Source organism: Somniosus microcephalus, chromosome 23 (assembly GCF_052327205.1).
Source record: "Somniosus microcephalus isolate GS21.2 chromosome 23, FLI_Smic_1.0, whole genome shotgun sequence".
In the NCBI taxonomy this organism is placed as follows: domain Eukaryota; kingdom Metazoa; phylum Chordata; class Chondrichthyes; order Squaliformes; family Somniosidae; genus Somniosus; species Somniosus microcephalus.
Window position 1 is genome coordinate 17647347 of NC_141009.1, and position 22087 is coordinate 17669433.

At 43.5% G+C, this 22087-nt stretch overlaps 1 protein-coding gene across 2 annotated transcripts in view; it reads right to left on the reverse strand.

Moving 5' to 3' along the window:
- med27 (mediator complex subunit 27) overlaps positions 1 to 22087 on the reverse strand; it is a 299350-nt gene that overhangs the window by 157511 nt on the left and 119752 nt on the right. For both annotated transcript variants that reach the window (XR_015073341.1, XM_085965514.1), the window contains exon 3: positions 4623 to 4753. Coding sequence is in view for 1 of the 2 variants with exons in the window: in XM_085965514.1 (XP_085821640.1) it covers positions 4623 to 4753 (131 nt within the window). In the remaining variant the exon portion in view is untranslated. The remainder of the gene's footprint in view (positions 1 to 4622; positions 4754 to 22087) is intronic.

Below are 22087 nucleotides of genomic sequence, written 5' to 3' on the forward strand. Positions count from 1 at the left end.
GAGATGAGGCAATAGTTGGAGAGGATGAATGGGTCGAAGGTAGGCATTTTTGAGGTGGAAAGATCAGGTGATTTTGAAGGAAAGGGGCAGGGACTGAAGAAAAGGAACTGCTAACAATGTCAGCTAGCTTGGGGAGTGTTTGGTAAATGATCAGGAGTTGAGTGGAGACAGGATCAAGGGAGCAGGAGGTGGATGACTTGCAGCAGGCAAAGGGACATCAAAAGGATAAATTGCAAAGTAACAAGGATTCAGGAATAGGAGAGAAGAGATCTGGGCGGAGAGGGAAAGAAAAGAGGAAGCAGCAGAGGCAGTGGGCATGGGTGGGAGTGTGTGTGTGTGTGTAGGGTATGACCGAGTGAGGATATCGGGGCAGAGCAGTCCGAACAGAGGGACTAGAGGAGCGTAGATGTACGGTCGAAGTCATCAAGGATAAGATGTTGATCAGTGCAAAAGCTAGAGGAGAAAAGGAAAAGTATCTTGGTGAGAAAGTTGGGATGGGAGAGCTCATTTCTGCAGTACAGGGAGTTTCATAAAGCAGTCACTCTGCGAACAAGGGGAAACAGAACGGCTCTATATACAGGTCCTTTGCCATTCATAACCAGTGTATCACTTCCTCCTTGAGCATTGGGTTTTATCGTTGAGCTCGGAAATAAAAATGGCCAATTTTCCTTCAGAAAAACTTATAGGGGCACATCAAGGTGACAAAACTACAGAATTCCTACAGAATCCAGGAAAACTTCAAAATTCCAAATGTGAAAACTTCAAAATTACAAATTGCAGCATGAATCGTAAAAATCAGTTTAAAAAACCAAAATAACCAACTAACTTTGACCAACCAAGTGATACCTTGCACATGATTTTCAATGGCTTAACTGAACCTTACCAGATATTTGTTTGGTCTGATTTGTGAAATTTACACTTCATTTTCTTTTTGGACATCTTTAATATGTAATGCAAATGAATTATTGTAATCGATCAAAGTGCCTGGAAATATAACTAAGACTTGGAAATCAGAAATCTGTGGATACAATATATTGCTGAACTGAACCTTTAACTAAGATGCCATCTTCTTCGATTTTACAATGGCCCAGAAATTCGGGTCTCCACGGCTGAGTACGCACGGGGTACTCACCCGTAGGCCCAATGGAAGTGCCGGTTTCCTGCATGCACTGCGCATGCACGGGAAACCGGCACTTCCGTTCCCCTGAAAGCAGGGGTTCAGAGGTCGAACACGTGCACGGGAGAGGCTGCGCGTGCGCATCGAACTTTGGGGGTTTTTTATTTGCAGGTTTTCCCGGGAGGGTAAGTCTCCAGAAATTAGACATGTAAAAAGCAGGCGTAAGGCCTGCTTTTTACAAGGTAAGTGGTGAATTAATTAAAATTAAAACATTTTTTCCACAGGTTTATTATTTTTAAATACTTTAAAGAAAGGTTAGTTTATTTTTAGCCCCGTTAGAAAATAAAATTATATTTTTCAAAAATTTAAATTATTGTTTAAAATAGTTATTTCATGTAATTTATAGTTTATTTAAAAATGTGATTTAAAAAAAAAAATTATTTGAAGATTTAGTGATGTTATGGGGCCCGTAGTATTTCTAAGTTTTGACAGGTCTTCCTGTCAAGACTTATGAATGGAGCATTCCCTGCTCCGATTGGCTCTCCATGGCCCACGTGATCCCAGGGGACGCATCTAACTAACTGCGCCCCTGGGATACACAAGCACTGCGCGCCGGCAGCTGGAGCAGGCCCCGGATCGGAATTCCACGGGGGCCCACAGCACAACGGCCGGCGCGCAAGGTAAGTGCAGGTCGGGGGCTTGCACCCGCGGGAAGCCCCCGACCCGAATTTCTGGGCCAATGCTTTCTTACTGTGCTTGCCCCCAAGTTCCTTGTCTGCCTTGAGCTACGTGCATTCTACAACCAACCTGCTCCCAGATGTCCACCAATGCAACTCTAAGCTAGCTGCCAGAAGGCAAATGTAACAGCAATCCAGGAAAGCTCTTCACTCAAACTTTCCCTTTAATCAGTATCTATCCACAGCAGTACAGCGAACAGTAATATCATGAACCTCATCTCATTAAAAATAATTCACTTATTGAAACAGTTTGATGAGAAAATGTCTCCTTCAGTGCTTGTGGCAAAATCTCTTCTTAAACTGAAGATTATTTCTATGTACCCCGATGAAGTACACCCCCAACACAATGGGAGTGATGTTGAAGCACAAAGTGGATTATCATGGGAATACCTGTATAGCACTGAACTCTTCAGTTAAGCTGATTAAATGTGTGTCCATTTGAATGTAGGCCTAGCCGTGTGTGTCAGGAAGACAGTCATGGGTGCACAATCTTACTGTGGGTGGTATTTCAGAGCTGGAGCTAAGCAAATGTTCTGCCAAAACAAGGTGATCGCATGTCTTCAAAAGAGTTGTAGTGTGTGTAAAATCTTCCAGGTGCAAGGGTTGGGTCTTAAGCCTTCAAAACTGAAAAGCTTTTTTGGTTTCAGCACATGCTGGAGAAATAATTTTCTGTAACTTTCAAACCAAGTAAAGTAGAACATACAGGATCCTATTCCTAGTCAATTTAGGACCCAAATAAGTGGTGGCGGTCAAAAGACAGCTTAAGCAGTTTGGATTGGGTAATTGAGTGACGTGGTCCGTATTCTGGCTGGGCATTGTCAAACTAGTAACTCATGCTACCCAGGCAAGGCACTTAACCTTCACCTTGCTTGAGAGGTATAGCATCAGTGAGACTTCCTCACACAGCTTAAAATATGCTGGAAATTAGCCTGGTCACTTGTCACATTCATCTGTAGAAAGTAAATCTTGGAACATCTCGGCACAACCAGACATTAAAATCATAGAAACATATTGACAAGAAGTGCTAACATCAGAGTGCTGAAAATAAACTCCAACACTAGATTTGTGACTGTCCCAAAGTCTATAGAGGGCAGTGAAAAAACCCCATCACCTTGATGAAATGTCAGTGAGGTCTGGTTACTGGCCTTTTTCCAATCAGGTCAAGGCAAACCTAGAGGCAAGCATCAGGAACTCAGGAAACTTCTGTGCGAAATGAGACTCTAAAGAGGTTTAGGAGACTGTTCTTCTTTCTCACACTGGAACGAAGCATTCACTAATTAAAATTAATCAGCATTCTGTCATTTGTAAATCCTACTTCATCTTGAGCGGCTCACCTTGTGGTACACGAGGGTATCTTGGGCACATTTGGAAGCTCATTTGTTAATTACTTGTTCTTCTCAGACTGAAAATAGGACTGTATTCTTTCAGTTAGGATACATTTAAGGGTATGTTTAACCATTCTGACAAGGAACCATGGTGTAAGACATTCTGTGACACAACTACTGTTTCCCAGCCCGACAGTTTCAAAAGCAGTACAGCAGGTGTTATAAAAATACAAATGGCAAAGGAAATTTCCAAACATTTCTTCGAAACAGGTGTGCCCCATTTTCAAAATTAACTCAGTATCTAATTAAAAAATAGACCAAGTTTCTCAAAGTATTCTTTAAGAAGGATTAAAAATAGTGCAGAAAAGATCATAGTATTATTACTAGTACTGATCAATTTATAAAATGCATGACTGCTCCACATCTTTCTGTATCAGATGATACAAAATAAATATTCCAAGTGCTACAATGGGCATTTAGTGTTACATTAGAAATTGTGACCTGATGGCTGCAGAATACCTCACAGAAACAATTTTATATCAGCATTACTAGTTTAGGCTATGCACTAATTAGAAGCAACGCAGAATGATTTGAGCCTCTGGATACAGAGGAAAACACACTTGTGCTTTTAAGCGAATGAAGTCTTGCCAAGGGGAAATGCTTTAACATCGAAAGATTTCGCTCCCGTGGTTCAATGTGCCACCTCCAGTCCCAAACACCTTTACAATTGGTTTTCAGACAAGATTTTCCAAAAAGTGGTAATTAAATATGTCCTTTTAAAAAATAACTTAGATCATTAGATTAGTATTACTCCAGGATTTATGATAAATTGAATATTTGAAGCTTTGTTACCCACTGCACTTTGCAGAGACATGCTTGTATGTGTTAAAGTATCTGTGCAAGTATTTCTTTCCCTAGCCTGCAGAGGGTACAATGGGCTTCCAGGAAGAAATGAAAAATGGAAAAGTCCTGGGAAACCTAGCAAATAGCTCATCAATTTCCACAAAGTTTTTTTTAAATTTTAAAATGAGGTTGTTCCACTATCACTTTACAGAACAAAAGCAAAATACTGCAGATGCTGGAAATCTGAAATAAACACAGAAAATGCTGGAAATACTCAGGTCAGGCAGCATCTGTGGAGAGAGAAACAGAGTTAACGTTAACATTAACTCTGTTTCTCTCTCCCCACAGATGCTGCTTGACCTGCTGAGTATTTCCAGCATTTTCTGTTTTTATTTTATCATTTGACAGAAGCCCAGACAGTGAGAGCAAGAGTGTGCTGTATGGAAATTGACTACAATTTCCACAGCTAGGCCCACATCATCTGAATGATATGGCTGGCTCATCAGAAAATGAGCTGATAATGCATCGTTTAACAATTCTACACACAACATGGAGTCATAAACCCATTTGCAGTGGGCGGTTTGCAATGCAGGTACTTACTGAGGAGGCAGAGCAAGTGTGGTCGGCTGAACTTTAGGTCGGCGTTTTGCGGATACACCCATCTGCATAGCCGAACGTTTCAGAGACTGTTGGTTTAACAGACTGGAAGCCAGCCCAGCATGATACTGGAGCTGAGGAAAGAAGAAAAAGGGATACAGTCAGTTTAGGAACAATAAAATCCAGGCAATTCTGTTGGACCCTCCTATAGCAGACATCTCCTGTGGTGAAATGTGCAACAATTGCAACATCTTGGATAGGGATTTTAAGATTTTTGATGCCGAATAATATGCGGAACCACAGCTATTTTTTTTTTAATGAAAGTGCAAAGGACTCCCTGTTTTTTCTTCTCTTGATGTCCCTGTACCACATATTACCTGCAGCTGCACTGCTCGCAGGCCTCTGCCAATGCTGTTAGTAAATATATGAAAGCAGTTGAAGGATTACCCTTCTATCAACCATCGCTAACTCTGGCGAAGCGTAGGGCCTTTGCTGAGTATTTCCCCACAGCAACACAGCTGAAATTGAGAACGCTGTGGGAGAAGGTGCCCGCAAACCCACATCAGACCAGCCAGTGGCAGACATGCGGAAGTCCTTCAAATTCTATAGGCTAGTGATGCCTACCACATGGCATTTCTTACTGCTTCAAGATCCATTTTAAATATTAAACTGTAATTAAAATTTCAAATATTTAATTACTAAATCCAAGTCAACAGCGGAATTGCAGCTTTAGAGTTGTTGATTGGGTAAATAAATGACAAGAACATGGTGCATAACTACTGGTGACAAAATTATCAATGGATATAATTCAGCATAAGTGAAAACTGTAACAATGCAGAGAAAGAAAGACAGCGATTGGGAGAGGTGGAAGAGAACATATCACAGCCCAAAAAAGCACTCATGGATCAATCCCCAAAGTTAAGTACAGATTAGAACGATCATTTGGCCCATCTTGATCACCCTTCTATATGTCAGAGAAAAGAAAAACTTGGCAATCGTCTAAGAGGCAGTTGGAGGTTGTGGTGATGGGGAGGAGAGGATGCAAGTTTCTCTGGAAGGACAAATCCAGCACGGCCAATTATCGCCCCATCAGCTACTCCCAATCATCAGAAAAGTGATGGAAGGAGTCGTCAACAGTGTTATCAAGCAGCACTTACTCTCTAATAACCTGCTCGCTGATGCTCAGTTTGGGTTCCGCCAAGACCACTCAGCTCCAGACCTCATTACAGCCTTGGTCCAAACATTGACACAGGAGCTGAATTCTAGAGGTGATGAGAGAGTGACTGCCCTTGACATCAAGGCAGCATTTGAACGAGTGAGGCACCAAGGAGCTCTAGTCAAACTGAAGTCAATGTGGATCAGGGAGAAAGTTCTCCAGTGGCTGGAATCATACCTGGCAGAAAGGAAAATGGCTGTGGTTGTTGGAGGTCAATCATCTCAGCCCCAAGACATTGTTGCCAGAGTTCCTCAGGGCAGGATCCAAGGCCCAACTATCTTCAGCTGCTTCATCAACAATCTCTCCTCCATCATAAGGTCAGATGTGGGGCTGTTCGCTCATGATTTCAGTGTTCAGCTCTATTCGCAATTCCTCAGATAACGAAGCAGTCCATGCCTGCATGCAGCAGGACCTGGAAAACATCCAGGCTTGGATCGCTATGTGGCAAGTAACATTCACGCCATACAAGTGCTAGGCAACGGCCTTCTCCAATAAGAGTGAGCTTAACTACTCCCCTCGACATTCAATGGCATTACTATCGCCGAGACCCCCCCACCATCAACATCCTGGTGGTCAACAATGACCAGAAACTCAAATGGACCAGCCACATAAATGCCGTGGCTACTAGAGCAGGTCAGAGACTGGGTATTCTACAACAAGTGGCTCATTGTTAGAATATTTTAAAGTGGTTTAAATGGTCAAGTATCCCAGCTCGCTTGGCTCCAACACTGAAAAGGGGAGAAGATGAGTTGTTACTGTGTCTGCGAGACCAAAAGACAGTTTGGAAACTTAAAACCCAAGAGAATAGATAAGAGGGTTGGTTGCCAAGAGATCTACATACCTAAAGACTCGTACTACGGGAAACACGCTGCGTGGCCAGTAGTAAGTTCGTATTCTGGTAACAGAAGCTCACAGAAGGACATATTGGCCCAGAAATTCGGGTCTCCACGGCTGAGTACGTGCTGGGTACTCACCCGTGGGCCCGATGGAAGTGCTGGTTTCCTGCATGCGCGGGAAACCGGCACTTCCGTTCCTCTGAAAGGAGGGGTTCAGAGGTCGAATGCGTGCGCAGGGGAGTCTGCGCGTGCGCTTTGAACTTACTTTTTTTTTTATAACAGGTTTCTCTGGGAGGGTAAGTCTTTAGACTTTAGAAATGTAAAAAGCAGGCGCAAGGCCTGCTTTTTACAAGGTAAGTGGTGAATTAATTAAAATTAAAACATTTTTTCCATAGGTTTATTATTTTTAAATACTTTAAAGCAAGGTAAGTTTACTTTAGCCCCTTTTTTTATAAAATTATTTTTTTCAAAAATTTAAATTGTTTAAAATAGTTATTTAATGTAATTTATAGTTTATTTAAAAAATGTGATTTAAAAAAAATTTTATTTGAAGGTTTAATGCTATTTTGGGGCCGTAGTATTTATAAGTCTTGACAGGTCTTCCTGTCAAGACTTAGGAATGGGCATTTCCCTGCTCCGATTGGCTGCCCATGGCCCACGTGATCCCAGGGGACGCATCGAACTAACTGCACCCCTGGGACACGCAAGCACTGCGCGCCGGCAGCTAGACCAGGCCCCGGATCGGAATTTCACAAGGCCCTACAGCTCAACTGCCGGCGCGCAAGGCAAGTGCAGGTCGGGGGCTTGCACCCGCGGGAAGCCCCCGACCCGAATTTCTAGGCCGTTGTGTTTTCAGCCAAGATAAGAGATGAGGTTTGGCGATATGTGGCACCTCTGAAATTAGCTAACACAACTCTTTACCCAAAAAGAGTGGTAAGAATGTGGATACCACATGGAGTGGCTGTGGCAAATAGCATAGATGCATTTAAGGGGAAGCTAGATAAGCACAAGGGAGAAAAGAATAGAAGGGTATGCTGATAGGGTTGATGAATGGGGGTGGGAGGTGGCTCATGCGCAATATAAACGCCGGCATACACCAGTTGGGCCGAACACAAAGAGGGGTGAGATAGGAACAGAGATATGTAGGTGCAGCCCAAGATAACCAAATAGTATAAAGATAGAGCTAGTTCCCTCCCAAAAGTCAGTGCTCTCGGGACAGTCGGAAGTCCATCTGTCTTCACAGTAGATCATGAAGGTCAAGTCTGATCATCTTGAACATCGCAGAGGAAACCGGTTGTATTAAATGTTTGTCATTTACTGTAATAGTGTAGAAGAATTGTATAAGAATAATCGTTATTAGTCAATTAAAGCTTGATGTTTAAAACCACTCGGGCCTGAGTCACGCGGAAATTAATGTTGCAGGACTAACAACTCTTTGTTGCGACCGTAACCATGGAAAATCCGCCAACACTCACAAAAAAAATTACAAAGGATGATACCAGAACTGAGAGATTATAACCATCAGGAAAGACGGAGTACGCTGAGGCTCTTTTCTCTAGAAAAAAGGCAGCTGAGAGGCGACTTGATAGACGTCTTTAAAATGATGAAGGGGTTCGATAGGAAAGACAGAGATGTTTCCACTTGTAGGGAATTCAAAATCTAGAGCCCATAAATAAAAGATATTCACTAATAAATCCAATACTACTTTACCCAAAAAGAGTGGTAAGAATGTGGATACCACATGGAGTGGCTGAGGCAAATAGCATAGATGCATTTAAGGGGAAGCTAGATAAGCACAAGGGAGAAAAGAATAGATGGGTATGCTGATAGGGTTGATGAATGGGGGTGGGAGGTGGCTCATGCGTAATATAAACGCCGGCATACACCAGTTGGGCCGAATAGCCTGTTTCTGTGCTGCAGACTCAATGTAACCACCTACAAGCCACAAGTCAGGAATGTGATGGAGTACTATCCACTTGCCTGGATGGGTGCAGCTGCAACAACACTGAAGAAGCTCGATACTGTCAAGAACAAAGCAGTCCGCCTGAGCAGCACACCATCCACCAGCTTAAATGCCCACTCCCTTCACCATCAGCGTACCTTTGCTGCAGTGTGTACTATCTACAAGATGCACTGCAGCAATTCACCAAAGCTTCTTCGAAGCACCTCCCAAACCCACAACCTTCACCACCTAGAAGGACATGGGCAGATGGAGGTGATGGTGTTCCCAAGCATCAAGTCATACACCATCCAGACTTGGACATACAGTATATTGCTGCTACTAGGTTTGCTGGGTCAAAATCCTGGAACTCGTTACCAAACAGAATTGTGGGAGCACCTTCACTACCTGGACTGTAGCGATTCAAGGCGGCGGCTCACCACCACCTTCTCAAGGGCAACTAGGGATGGGCAATAAATGCCAGCTTTGCCAGCAATGCCCATATCCGGAGAATGCATTTTAAAAAAGTTCTTCCCACTTGCAAATTTTATCTAGATTCTTAAGTTGTTTCTTGGCTGCTGCTTCAGACTCAAGTGCCCCCTTCACATCATCTTTGAAATTGGAACTTTATCCAAACTTTTTTGACAGTCTAGGTACACTGTTACATCATAGGGTTTTCCATCAACAACCTGGGACATCACTTCCTTAAAAAAGCCAAGAGGATTGGTAACACAGGATCTAGCCCCTCTGAACCCATGTCCACTGTTAGTTTTCATACATTTGGTCTGTATTCACCATGATTTCTTTTGTCAGCTTTTGAAGATGGTTCCAAACCTCTGCTTTTTTTCCAAATCAACTTCCTCATATGATCAGTATTTTGTAGATTCCACCTCTAGTTTCACTTCGTACCCATAGATAGATGCTGTCTATCCCTGGGGACTTTTGGGGGGGCTCTTTGAACATTCCCACGACATCCATCCCAGTGGTGTGGATATTGTTGTTTACTTACAGAATACTTACAGGAAATAATCACTTAGTATGGTAGTTATTTTTGTTCATCCACAGTTTAAATGCGTTTGCATCCTTAAGGGATCTCATTCCTTCTCTATACTGGAAGGGTTTCTTCTGTTGTATATACAGCATTTCCAATTCCCTCGTGACCCTCAGGCTGCTTTTTGTTTTGAAGGTCACCATACTCTTCTCAGTGGGTTTCTTTCACATTTCTCCCTACAGGGTTTTTTAATTGTTTCTCTTGCTTGTTTTACCTCATTTTGTTCACATAATCTACTTGCAGTCACATTTGCTTACTTGACCTTGGTATGTATTTATCTTGCATGCTCAGTATTTTGTCTTTAAAGACATTTAATTTGTCCTCAATAGGTTTTGAATTCTATTCTGTAGTCAATTTACTTAAGCTCTTTCCTCATTCCCTTCAAGTTGGTCCTTATAAAGTTGTATACTAAGTATTGGTTCGCAATATTAGTTTAACCCAATTCATGGCAATCCAAAAGCTCAGAAAATTCACTTAATGGTCCATTAGTCAAGGGTGTGCTCCAACACTTGTGGATGTACACAAAAAGATTATGGGGGGAAAATTCAGTTGCTTTGCACCTTCCGTTAGCGCCCTAAGAGGGCACTAATGGGGCACAAAGCAACTAGCACCTGGGCGCAGCGATGTTTGCGCCGCTCGCAAAATTGACCAGGCATTTTGCGGCGATGCTAAACGCTACTGCCACGATCTCCTGTGCCCACAGATCATGACGTCAGTCGAGCATGCAATGCCCCGGTAGGGATATTGAGTGGTGCCCCCTGCCTTACCGCTAGCAACGACAGGTTGAGGGGAGCGTTTTGCAGTCGGGAAGGAACTAGGGGAGCGTTATTTAAAGGCGACCGCTTCCCTTTTTTTGTCAGTGACATTTTTGCACCACGCATTCTGGGGGGGGGGGGGGGGGGGAGGGAGAAAGGGGGGGGGGGAAAGAGAGAGAGAGAGACTGACTGACTTCTGGAGAGATTCAACACTGTGTGAAGGAGTTTTGGGTACTGAGCAGCACTTTGCAGGTTCATTTTGATTTGCCCTTCCTTGTATCGATTTAGAAGAGACTATGGGGGCTGCATTCTGAGCTCTTTCTCTGGGCCTCTCCATTGTTGTTTCCAGCAGTTTTGACGTACAGGTCTCTCCAGGCCGAGATTCAAGGCTGTAATGAGCAGGGTGTGGATGGAGAACAAGATCGACCCTCCCCTTTAAGAACTGGCCGCGCCAGTGTGTCTGTGTTCCATTGCTGACTGACATCACGAGCTTCGCCAGTGCTCTGAGGTAGCGCCTCGCTCCTCGGCGTTAGCGCCTCGAGAGGTGTGTAGTGCCTGAATTAGCACTCCAATCACCTCCAGAGGCAATAGAAGCCAAGGTTACAGCCGGAGGCAATAATTAGCACCGGGCGCTAAACTTTGCGCCTGGCCGATAATTACACTCCAAACGGGGCGATACCGAATTTCTCCCCCATAGTCCTCTGGTGGTTGCTTTGTCATCAAGACTGACCATTTAACCATCCATTAAACTGCCTTTACCCATCAAGTCAAACCTCCCCCCAGGCTCACCCCGAACGAACCTGCGTCTCTCTCGGCTTTCCTCACGCACTCTTGAGCTCAACTTGTTCATGAAGCCCACCTCTTACTCCCTTGGCCCCAATACATTAAACTGCTGAGCATCAAACTTTCCTTCCTTGTCCCCATGCAGACATTGTAAATGGCTCCCTCTCCTCAGGTTCTGTCCCGCCTCCCTTTCAAAACCAGTTATTTACTGCTAGAAAAATCCCACCCTATAACTCGCTGCCATTGCAAATTACAGCCCCAACTCCAACTTCCCTTTTGTATCAAGTCCTTGAAGATGTTATGCCCACCTTTTCTGAACTCTATTTGAATCTCTCCAAATCAGATTACCCCTCCCCATCACAGCAATAGCCAAAGTGATGAACAACATCCTCGATGACCATAACTCTGACCATGGTGCATGAACCCTCCTCAACTACTCTGCAGCCTTTGACACAGTTGACCACACTGGACTCCTCAAATGCAACTCTTCTGTTGTCTAACTCAGTAGGACAGCCCTCCCTTGGCTCCATTCTTATCTATCTGATCATAGCCAGAGCATCTCCAGTAATGGCTTCATTTCTCGCCCCCTCACCATTACCTTCGGAGTCTTCCAAGGATCCATTCTTGGCCCCCTCTTCCTCATCTTAGCGACATCATTAACAGGCATGACGTCGGCTTCCACATGTACGCTGATGATACACATCTCGATTTCGCCACTACCAATCCACCCCTCCACTTCCCATGTTGTCAGACTGCTCGTCTTGCATCCAATCATGGACAAGCCACAATTTCCTCCAGTTAAACATTGGGAAGACCAAGGCAATCGTCTTTGACCCCCCCCCCCACTACAAACTCCTTAACCCTTGCCGCTGATTCAGTTCCCTTCACGGCTACGGACTCAGACTACACGAGACCGGTTGGTAACCATGGCGTCCTATTCAACCTGATTTGCCTTTCTATCACACAGACCACCTACTTCTACCTCCGTAACATTACCTCAGCCCCTACCTCAAACCACCTGCTGCAGAAACCTTCATTCAGGCCTTTGTCACCTCCAGACTCGACTATTGAAAATCTCTCCTGGCCAGCCTGCCATCTCGGTCACCTCATCTAACCCTACAAACTCCCAACCCACCACAAACCCTTTGCTCCTCTGACTCTTGCCTCTTCTGCACTCCCACCCTCTTTGCCCCACCACTCTGCCTCTCCACCTTGAAGATACTCCTTAAATCCTACTTCTTTGACTATGCTTTTTGTCCCTCCTCCTAATGTCTCCCCCCTCCTAAGGCCTTGGTGAGACCGCACCTTGAGTATTGTGTGCAGTTTTGGTCGCCTTATCTGAGGAAGGGCGTGCTCGCCATGGAAGGAGTGCAGCGAAGATTCACCAGGCTGATACCTGCGATGGCAGGAATGACGTATGAGGAGAGATTGTGTCGATTGGGCTTATACTCACTGGAGTTTAGAAGATTGAGAGGGGATCTCATCGAAACCTATAAAATTCTGTCAGGCCTGGACAGACTAGATGCAGGAAGGATGTTTCTGATGGCCGGGGAGTCCAGAACCAGGGGTCATAGTCTAAGGATAAGGGGTAAGCCATTTAGGACTGAAATGAGGAGGAATTTCTTCACCCAGAGAGTGGTGAACCTGTGGAATTCTCTGCCACAGAGGGCGGTGGAGGCCAGTTCATTAAATATATTCAAGAAAGAGTTGGATATATTTCTTAAGGCTAAAGGGATCAAGGGATATGGGGAGAAGGCAGGAACAGGGTACTGAATTTGGATGATCAGCCATGATCTCGTTGAATGGCGGAGCAGGCTCGAAGGGCCGAATGGCCTACTCCTGCTCCTATCTTCTATGTTTCTATGTTTCACTCAGCATCCATTTTCAATTATGCCTTTGTGAAGTACTTTGGGACATTAAATGCTTTATTCTAATGCAGGTTGCTGTTAACTGTTGTACATTGTTACATATTACACTGCTGCATTCTTAATGTGTAGTATACAAGATGCAGTGTGCATGACACTGTAGGATAGTCTCGAGGGGTAGTTTGGCTTGCGGATGACTCTGGATACTGAGTCTGGGGGGCAACGACAGTGTTGGAGTGAACTCCATGCTTACCCAGTGGACTTTGAAAGTGCCACCACTGCTTCACGAGTTCCTATATTTGGGTAGAGTGAGGTACGCCCTTTTCCAAGGTTCATAACCTCTAGAGAAGAAACTGCTGGCCAAAGGTCACAAAGAAAATTCGGATCAGCCTCAGTAAGTAGATAATTTTCTCAGACTGGGCTGTTTTCACATCAACCAAGCAGGACAAAAACATTAACGGAGATACACTTGAATATTACTTGGGCTTACCATTTCTTCTGAATATGCATTCTGTTTTAGCAGTGGTTGGGTAATCAGGAAGTTGCAGAAAAAAAGTCAATGAATGTGAAAAAAAACAAATAGGAATCTGAAACTTAGTAGGACATGAGCCAGTGTTCAGTAGGAAAGTGAAGGGGTCACGATATACGTCACACTATACCCACTGGGATCAGGTATTCTTGTTTTATACATCAAATTGTTCTTTCTAGATTTATATATCAAATCTCAAGAATTTCTGGACTATGATTCTGCCTAAGCCCAACTGTAGTACAATGTTTTTTTAAACATGCTGTTCAGATGGAGAGAGCAAAGACAGATTTCACTGAAATGAAGTTTTAGTCAGAGTTGCTGCAGATAGGCTAATGCTCCTGCTTTGCTGATGCATATAATTAAAAATTGTAATGAACCAAATAATCCAATTGCCTCGTCATTAACCCAGCTGATGCCAATCACGGTTGAGCACATAACTGATCCAATCAATTCCAACTCCAATTCGTGAAAAGTGTACATAGTGCATTTTTAAACTTTACTGGCTTGGCAACACACTAAATGCGAAGTATAACAGAGCAGCCTGGGCTCTCTTGTGCCACTTTGTGCTGATTGGTGTTGAGTGTCTCACAGAGCAGGGCAGTCACCTCACATTGGAATGAATCCCAGCTTAGAATATCGAATCATTTCACTGAATTAATACAGTTTTCAATTCAATTTATTAGACCTGGGGCAGATCGCTACACAAGTCTTTCAGAGCATGGATTCTGGATTGGTTTTACCATCGATACAAGATCTGTACTTCCTGTCTAGATTAGCAATACAGTCCCTGCCGCTTATAGCGAGCACGTTTCTGCAAACATGATTTGCCCACTATACGCGATGGTCTGTATAATGTGGCAGCGTTAATAAAATTCAAAATCTTTTCTTTTTAAATCATTTTGCTTTTAAGAATCATTTGCCCAGTACATTCCTTTTGAATTTAAGATTATTTACGAGAGTTAAATTCTGGTACTGTTTTGTAAGGCATTTCTTAATGTCAATTCTAAACCGGTCTTGGACCTGCCGACAACTACAAGAAAGTCAATTGGTATTTTCTGGGGCTGCAGCACTGAAGTTTCCGTAGCTGGTGCTTCGACTTCACATCATTGAAACCCAATTTTATTTTTGCTTAAATACATCTAAAGAAAGAGTTCCCTGCATTTATATAGCACCTTGCCACATTATCAGAATGCCTCAAAGTGCTTAAGTATGGGCTCATATCCAGACAATTTCAGAAGAAATGGTAGCCTAAGGGAAGTGAAATGTGCCTCAATAAGGCTCTTTTATTACATTCAGCACACCTGAAGTACACAAGGGACAAACTAGTGATTAAACACAGCTGTTTCTGGCCGAAATAAATGGTGGACATAAGATGCTCTAACCAGAGGGGGGAAAAGCAGCCAGGATACTGTCTCTTGATCTCCATTAAGTGATTCTGCTAGGAGATTTCATAGGAATAGATCTCAAGATAGGCACAGGTGAAAAAGGTTATTCGGCCCAACTTTGTTAATCCATCCAGAACAAAGGTACACTCCATCACAGTATCTGACTGCTTCTTAAACGATTCTAGTGTTCTTGCGCCCGCCACCCTACCAAGAATTGATATCATATAGGACATCTGTCAAACCTTTTGCTCATTTGAACCTGTGCCCGCCCCACCCCTTGTACCACTGTCTCAGTGAAAGATAATTCTGGAACATGGTTTCAGACTTAACTATGTTGTATACCTTTCTAAGGTTGAAAATCCCAAATTTCTAATCTCTCCTCATAATTCAGATTTTGCAGCTAAGGATCAGTCACGTGGCTCTTCCCTGCTCCACCTCCAGGGATTCAATGTCTCCCTTATGCCGTGGTCGCAAGACTGGACATTGTACTCTGGATGTAGTATGACCAAAGCATTGTACAGTTTTTAGCATAATTTACTGACGTATTTACTGATTTGGCTAGTGGAGTATTCATAGCAACATAGGAATTACTGGACGAGAAAAGACCACGGCCCATCTAGTTCGCCTTCTACCATCCTGGTGGTCACATGATACAATGATAATGGAGTTGTTGCCTAATCATAGCAATTCATCTCCATCAATTAGTCTACAACAGACTCAGGCACGAGGCAAGGAAACCCCCCAGTGGTGGAAAACTTTGGGAACCAAACGTCCAAAGTCACCTATCCCTCCCAAGCATGCTGCACACCATATGTTATGCATCAATTACTCATATTGTCCCCTAAAATATTATCTTCTGAATACTATCTGCTTCCACCATCTCCCTAGGGAGCCTGTTCCATAGATTTATCACTTGCTCACTGAAATAATGCTTCCACAGATTAGTTTCGAATTTACCCCTCTTCAAGCGCACAGTGTCCTCTGGTTCCACTCTTCTGGACAAGGTGATGCAGCTCGTCATGGTCTACATTATCTGGTCTCTTTGGAATCTTAACAGCACGGTGGCATAGTGGTTAGCACTGTTGTCTCACAGCGCCAGGGACCCGGGTTCGAATCCGGCCTCGGGTGACTGTCTGTGTGGAGTTTGCACATTCTCCCCGTGTTTGCGTGGGTTTTCTCCGGGTGCTCCGGTTTCCTCCCACAGTCCAAAGATGTGCGGGTTAGGTTGATTGGCTATGATAAAAAATTGACCCTTAGTGTTAGGGGGATTAAATACATGGGGTTACAGGGATAGGGTGGGATATGTGTTGGTGTTGGTGTAGGGGTTACAGGGATCGGGTGGGATATGTGTCGGTGCAGGCTCGATGGGCCGAAATGGCCTCTATCTGCACTGTGGGGTTTCTGTGATTCTGTGATATCACACCTCTCACTTCTCTTTTCCAGCGAGAACATGCCCAATTTACATAACCGCTCATCATCCAATCTCTTCTTCCCCTGAATCATTCTTGTTGCTCTCTTCTGCAGCCTTTCAACAGCCATGATATAATTTTTGTACTGAGGTGACCAGAACTGTACACGGTATTCGAGGTGTAGTCGCACCAACGGTTTATAAATTGGTAGGATAAACTCACTATTTCGGCTCAATATTAACCTTTTAATACATCCCAACATCTGACTTACTTTATTCACTGCCACTGTGCATTGTTGAGATAGCTTCAATTTATTGTCAATCGGCACCCCCAGATCTCTTTCATTTTCCACCCACACTATTTTCTTTCCATTTAAGGAATAACCCATCTTGGATTTTATGTGAAGCACTTTGCATTGACAGCTGCCTGCCCAATTCCCAAGTATATTCAAATCCTCCTGTAGCTTACTCTGTTCAGCTTTGGAGTCTGCCACCTTTATTAGCTTTGTATCATCTGCAGATTTAGCCATTGTGCTCGTGACTCCTAGCTCCATCCAGGTAATTTATTATGGTATTAAACAATATCTATTTGCTTTGCTGATTGCTGCTCCATAGTGATGCATGTTCAACACCGAGTCTATGAATACCTGCAATCCTCTTTACTTCAACCTTCGCTATTTCATGGAGTATTTATCCCATGTCCAGTACTTGACACTTTTGTCAGTATTACATTTTATCTGTCACTTTCCCATCCACTTTCAGGCTTTATCTATCTCGTTTAAATTTGAATTATGATCAGACTCAATAATCTTGCAAGTTTATGCTTGGATAGCTTTCACCTGATTAGCTGGAAGTTCCCAAACACAATCTTAAATTGTGACTAAAACCTTCCCTGTGAAGTAATGCTGCAAAACTTACCAGCAAACCAGTTTCAGGCTACAAAGTTGCAGTCTATGACCGCAAGCAACAAGACCTGGATGACATTCAGGCTTGGGCAGCTAAGCGGCAGGTAGCATTCACGCCACACAAGTGCCAGGCAATGACAATCTCTAGCAAGCGAGTGTCTAACCACTGCCCCTTGACATTCAACGGCATTATCATCGCCGAATCCCCCACCATCAACATCCTGGGGGGGTCACCATTGACCAGAAACTTAACTGCACCAGCCACATAAATACTGTGGCAACAAGAGCAGGTCAGAGGCTAGGTATTCTGTGGCAAGCGTCTCACCTCCTGACTTCCCAAAGCCTTGTACAAGGCACAAGTAAGGAGTGTGATGGAATACTCTCCACTTGCCTGGATGAGTGCAGCTCCAACAACACTCGAAGCTTGACACCATCCAGGACAAAGCAGTCGCTTAATTGGCACCCCATCCACCACCTTAAACATTCACTCCCGCCACCTCCGGCGTACCGTGGCTGCAGTGTGTACCATCTACAAGATGCACTGCAACAACTCACCAAGGCTTCTTCGGCAGCACCTCCCAAACCCGCGACCTCTACCACCTAGAAGGACAAGGGCAGCAGGCGCATGGGAACACCACCACCTCCAAGTTCCCCTCCAAGTCACACACTACCCTGACTTGGAAGTATATCGCCGTTCCTTCATCGTTGCTGGGACAAAATCCTGGAACTCCCGCCCTAACACCACTGAGGGAGTACCCTCACCACACGGACTGTAGCAGTTCAAGGCGGCGGCTCACCACCACCTTCTCAAGGACAACTAGGGATGGGCAATAAATGCTGGCCTTGCCAGAGACGCCCACATCCCATGAATGAATAAAAAAAAATACTCCAGGGAAGGTTCAAAAGTCCTACTTGTGACTTAATTATCTGCCAGTTTCTACAATTAAACATGAATTTTAAAATTGTTCTATTTCATATTTTATTTTTAATCCCCCAACAGATGGCCACATAATTAAGAAAAATTGAATCACACTATTCTTGGATTCGTGTTTAGACTCTAGGTCCAACATTGCTCAAGACAGCTGTTACATTTTGGGACTTTTCTTAACCATTTTTTCCAAGAACAAAAAGAGCTACTTTTAAATGTTAGGAGTTAAAGCAAAGTATATTCACACAAATTAAAGAAGACACAGAGACAATAGGTGGTTAAATGCTAATGGCCTAAGCTTTGATGTTGTTGGTCCAAAGGCAGTAAATAATTATCAATTGCTAATACAGGCCAACAAATTGCTCAACATTTCACACCCATCATGTTGGGAAGTCTCTGGTCCCATCTGGCTGTGAATATAAGGCAATTAAAAAAAAGAGACACACATACAGGCAGCCAGTCAGGTTCAGCAACAGCTGTAAAGTCAGTCAGGTTTTTAAACGATAAAGCTGCAAGGGCAAGCGTTGGCCAGGCTCAGAGAGTGCAGGAGTATAGTTACAAGTTATTTTAAGTGAAGTAAAATGACCCACTAGTGTGGGGAAGAGTGGTGTGTTTATTATCTTTCATTATGTGAAGACAAGTTATAGTGATTGAGCAGAGTAAGTTTGATCATAACTGCTGCTCTGTATGCTCACTTGTGAAATATAACAGCTTAACGATTCATATCTGGCCTTTTTCTCTGCCCACCTTGGAGGAGATTGAAGAAACACACATGGATATCCACTGCAGATCACAAAGGCATATTATTTGTTACACCCCTGGGTTATGTTATTGGGCAATACGGGCACATCCCTAAATGTGATACACTCCGACCATTTACAGGAGTGACTTGCACCACTGTACCACAGAGAATATCTAAGGCAAGGCCCTAAATTTGTATCAGAATGAGGTTAAATTAAATTACAACAGAAAAATATGCTTATAAGCAGTGCTTTTACTTTTTCTCAAGTCAGACCACATCTTGAATATTGGTCACCAAGACTCAAGGGAGACATATAGGGCTGGATTTTACTCACCGAGACACATTGGGGAGGGGACTGCTGCCTTCTAGTCCCGCCCCCAGCGACATCCGACGCACAGATGCTATTTTCCTGATTGGCCTGGTTAAGCCCGCCCTGCGGACTTGCTGGTCAATTAAGGGAAAGCCGGTGTCAGATGACGCTTCTTCATCTGTCGGTTTTCTTAATGGCACATGAACCACAAATTTTTGACAGATGATTCGAGAGTGTTCGACAGCATTGAGGTGCTGTCAAACACTGATAATCACTGTACACAGGTGAGCCCTTGCACCCAGGCTCTCCAATGACTCTCTCCTTAGGATAAAACAGATGGCAGCTGCAGGTGAGGGGACAGAAGTGATGTCACTTCTCCCATTGAGGTGAGGCCATACAAACACTTCAAAGCTTGTCACCTACAGAAAAATCTAAACACATTAAAAATGACTTTCCCAACATTTCCTTACCTCCGATATTCACCAGTGTCCCATTGCATCTTTCACACCACTTCTGCAGCTATCACCTATACACCAACATAACAACAGACCCACAACACACCTCACTTACCCTGGCGGGGTTCCCCGACGTCAGGAAGCCCGCAGAAGTCTAAAAATTGGAAAAAGCCTCTTAACTGCCTGTTAACTACCTGCAGTTAAGTGGCTATAATCCTCTTCCCACCGCTAGGAGTTGGGTCCCTGCACAAATCGGGGACCTGACACCTGGGAAGATAGGTTGGAGGCGGGTTGGGAGCAGGTTCAGGACCCGCTCCCATTCTTTTTGACTTTCCCAGCAGTCCCGCCTCCTCAGGGCTGGTAAAATCCAGCCCATAGAATCTGGAAGCAGTTCAGTGGAGAGCCATGAGAGTGATCCCTAGTGTAGGACCTTTGAGTTATGAAGAGAGACTGGGTGGAGAAACATGGGATTTTCCAATTTGAAAGGATGCATCTGAGAGATATACAAGATACTAAAGGTTGCAGAAAAGGTAGATTCAGAAAATTATTTCAAACCAAATTGCGAAAGCAGGACAAGTGGACACAGATTCAAATCAGTAAACAGCAAAGTTAGGACTTAAATGTTTCCCATTGCTGTTCCACAGCAATGGGAAACATTTAAAATGGTGTTCAACAGAGTGCAGGAAAAATATATTCCGCTGAAAGGAAAGAACAAACTAAACAATAATGACACTCCATGGATGAATAAAGCCATAAGGGAACAATGGAGGGTAACGAAAGAGGCATACATTGACAGCAGGGGAGTGCATGATAAGGGAGAATACGAAAAGATTAGGAGAGAAGTCAAAAAACAATTAGGGAGGCAAAGAGGAACTATGAAATTAAATTATCAAGGAACATAAAAACAAAACAGAAAAATATTTTACAGCCACATCAATAAAAAAGGTTGGGATGGGAATAGAGCCATTAAGGGATAGACAGGATAATACCACAACAATAGAGAGATGCCAGAAATATTAAATAATTATTTCACTTCAGTATTTACCAGGGAGATAGAACAGGTGGACATGACATTGGATGATGAGATTAGTAATGAGATAAGTACATTTAAAATAAAGAGAGAGGGGATATATTAAATAAACTAAATCAAACTCAGGATAAAACCCCGGTACAGATGGATTGCATCCACGCATTTTAAAAGAATCTAGGGAAGAGATAGCAGGGGCATTACTATGCATATTTAATAATTTGTTAGAAAAAGGTGTAGTGCCAGAGGACTGGCGGATAGCTAATGTAATACCTGTATTTAAGAAGGGGGATAGGACATGTCCAGGTAATTATAGACCAGTCAGCTTAACATCGGTGGTAGGAAAACTAATGAAATCCCTACTAAAGGAGAAAATAGAACATCTAGAAACCAAAAATATAACAATGAATAGTCAGCATGGATTTCAAAAAGGGAAAGTCTTGCTTGACCAACCTTATGGAATTTTTTGAAGAGGTAACAGAGAGAGTAGACAATGGTAATGCAGTAGATACAATTTATCTGGATTTTCAGAAGGCCTTCGATAAGGTAACCCATAATAGACTGATGAACAAGGTCAGAGAATGAGGAGTCAGGGGACAAGTAGCAGAATGGATAGCTAGCTGGCTTCAGGACAGAAAGCAGAGAGTAGGGGTAAAGTGTAGCTATTCACAGTGGCAGAAGGTGGGTAGTGATGTTCCACAAGGATCAGTGCTGGGACCACTGCTGTTCACAATTTACATCAACGATTTAGACTTTGGAATCAAAAACAATTTCTAAATTTGCGGATGACACCAAATTTTGGGGGGGGGGGGGGATAGTCAATACTGAGGAGGACTGCAACAAATTACAGGAGGATATTAATAAACTTGCAGAATGGGCATATAATTGGCAAATGAAGTTCAACACAGATAAATGGGAGTTATTACATTTTGGCAGGAAGAATAGGGAGGTCACTTATTACTTGGAGGGTGCGAGTCTAGGTGGGGTGGAGGAACAAATTAATCTCGAGTACAAATACACAAATCACAAAGTTGCGACAGGTTAGCAAGACCATAAAAAAAGCAAACCAAGCACTAGGGTTTATTTCTAGAGGTACAGAATTGAAAAGTAAGGAAGTTATGCTAAACCTGTATGGAACCTTGGTTAGACCACACTTGGAGTACTGCATACAATTCTGGTCGCCATATTATAAAAAGGATATAGAGGCATTGGAGAGGGTGCAGAGAGGATTTACATGGATGATACCAGGATAGAGTGGAGAGAGAGAGAGAGAGAGAATGTTTCCACTTGTGGGGAAAAGCATAACTAGAGGCCATCAATATAAGATAGTCACC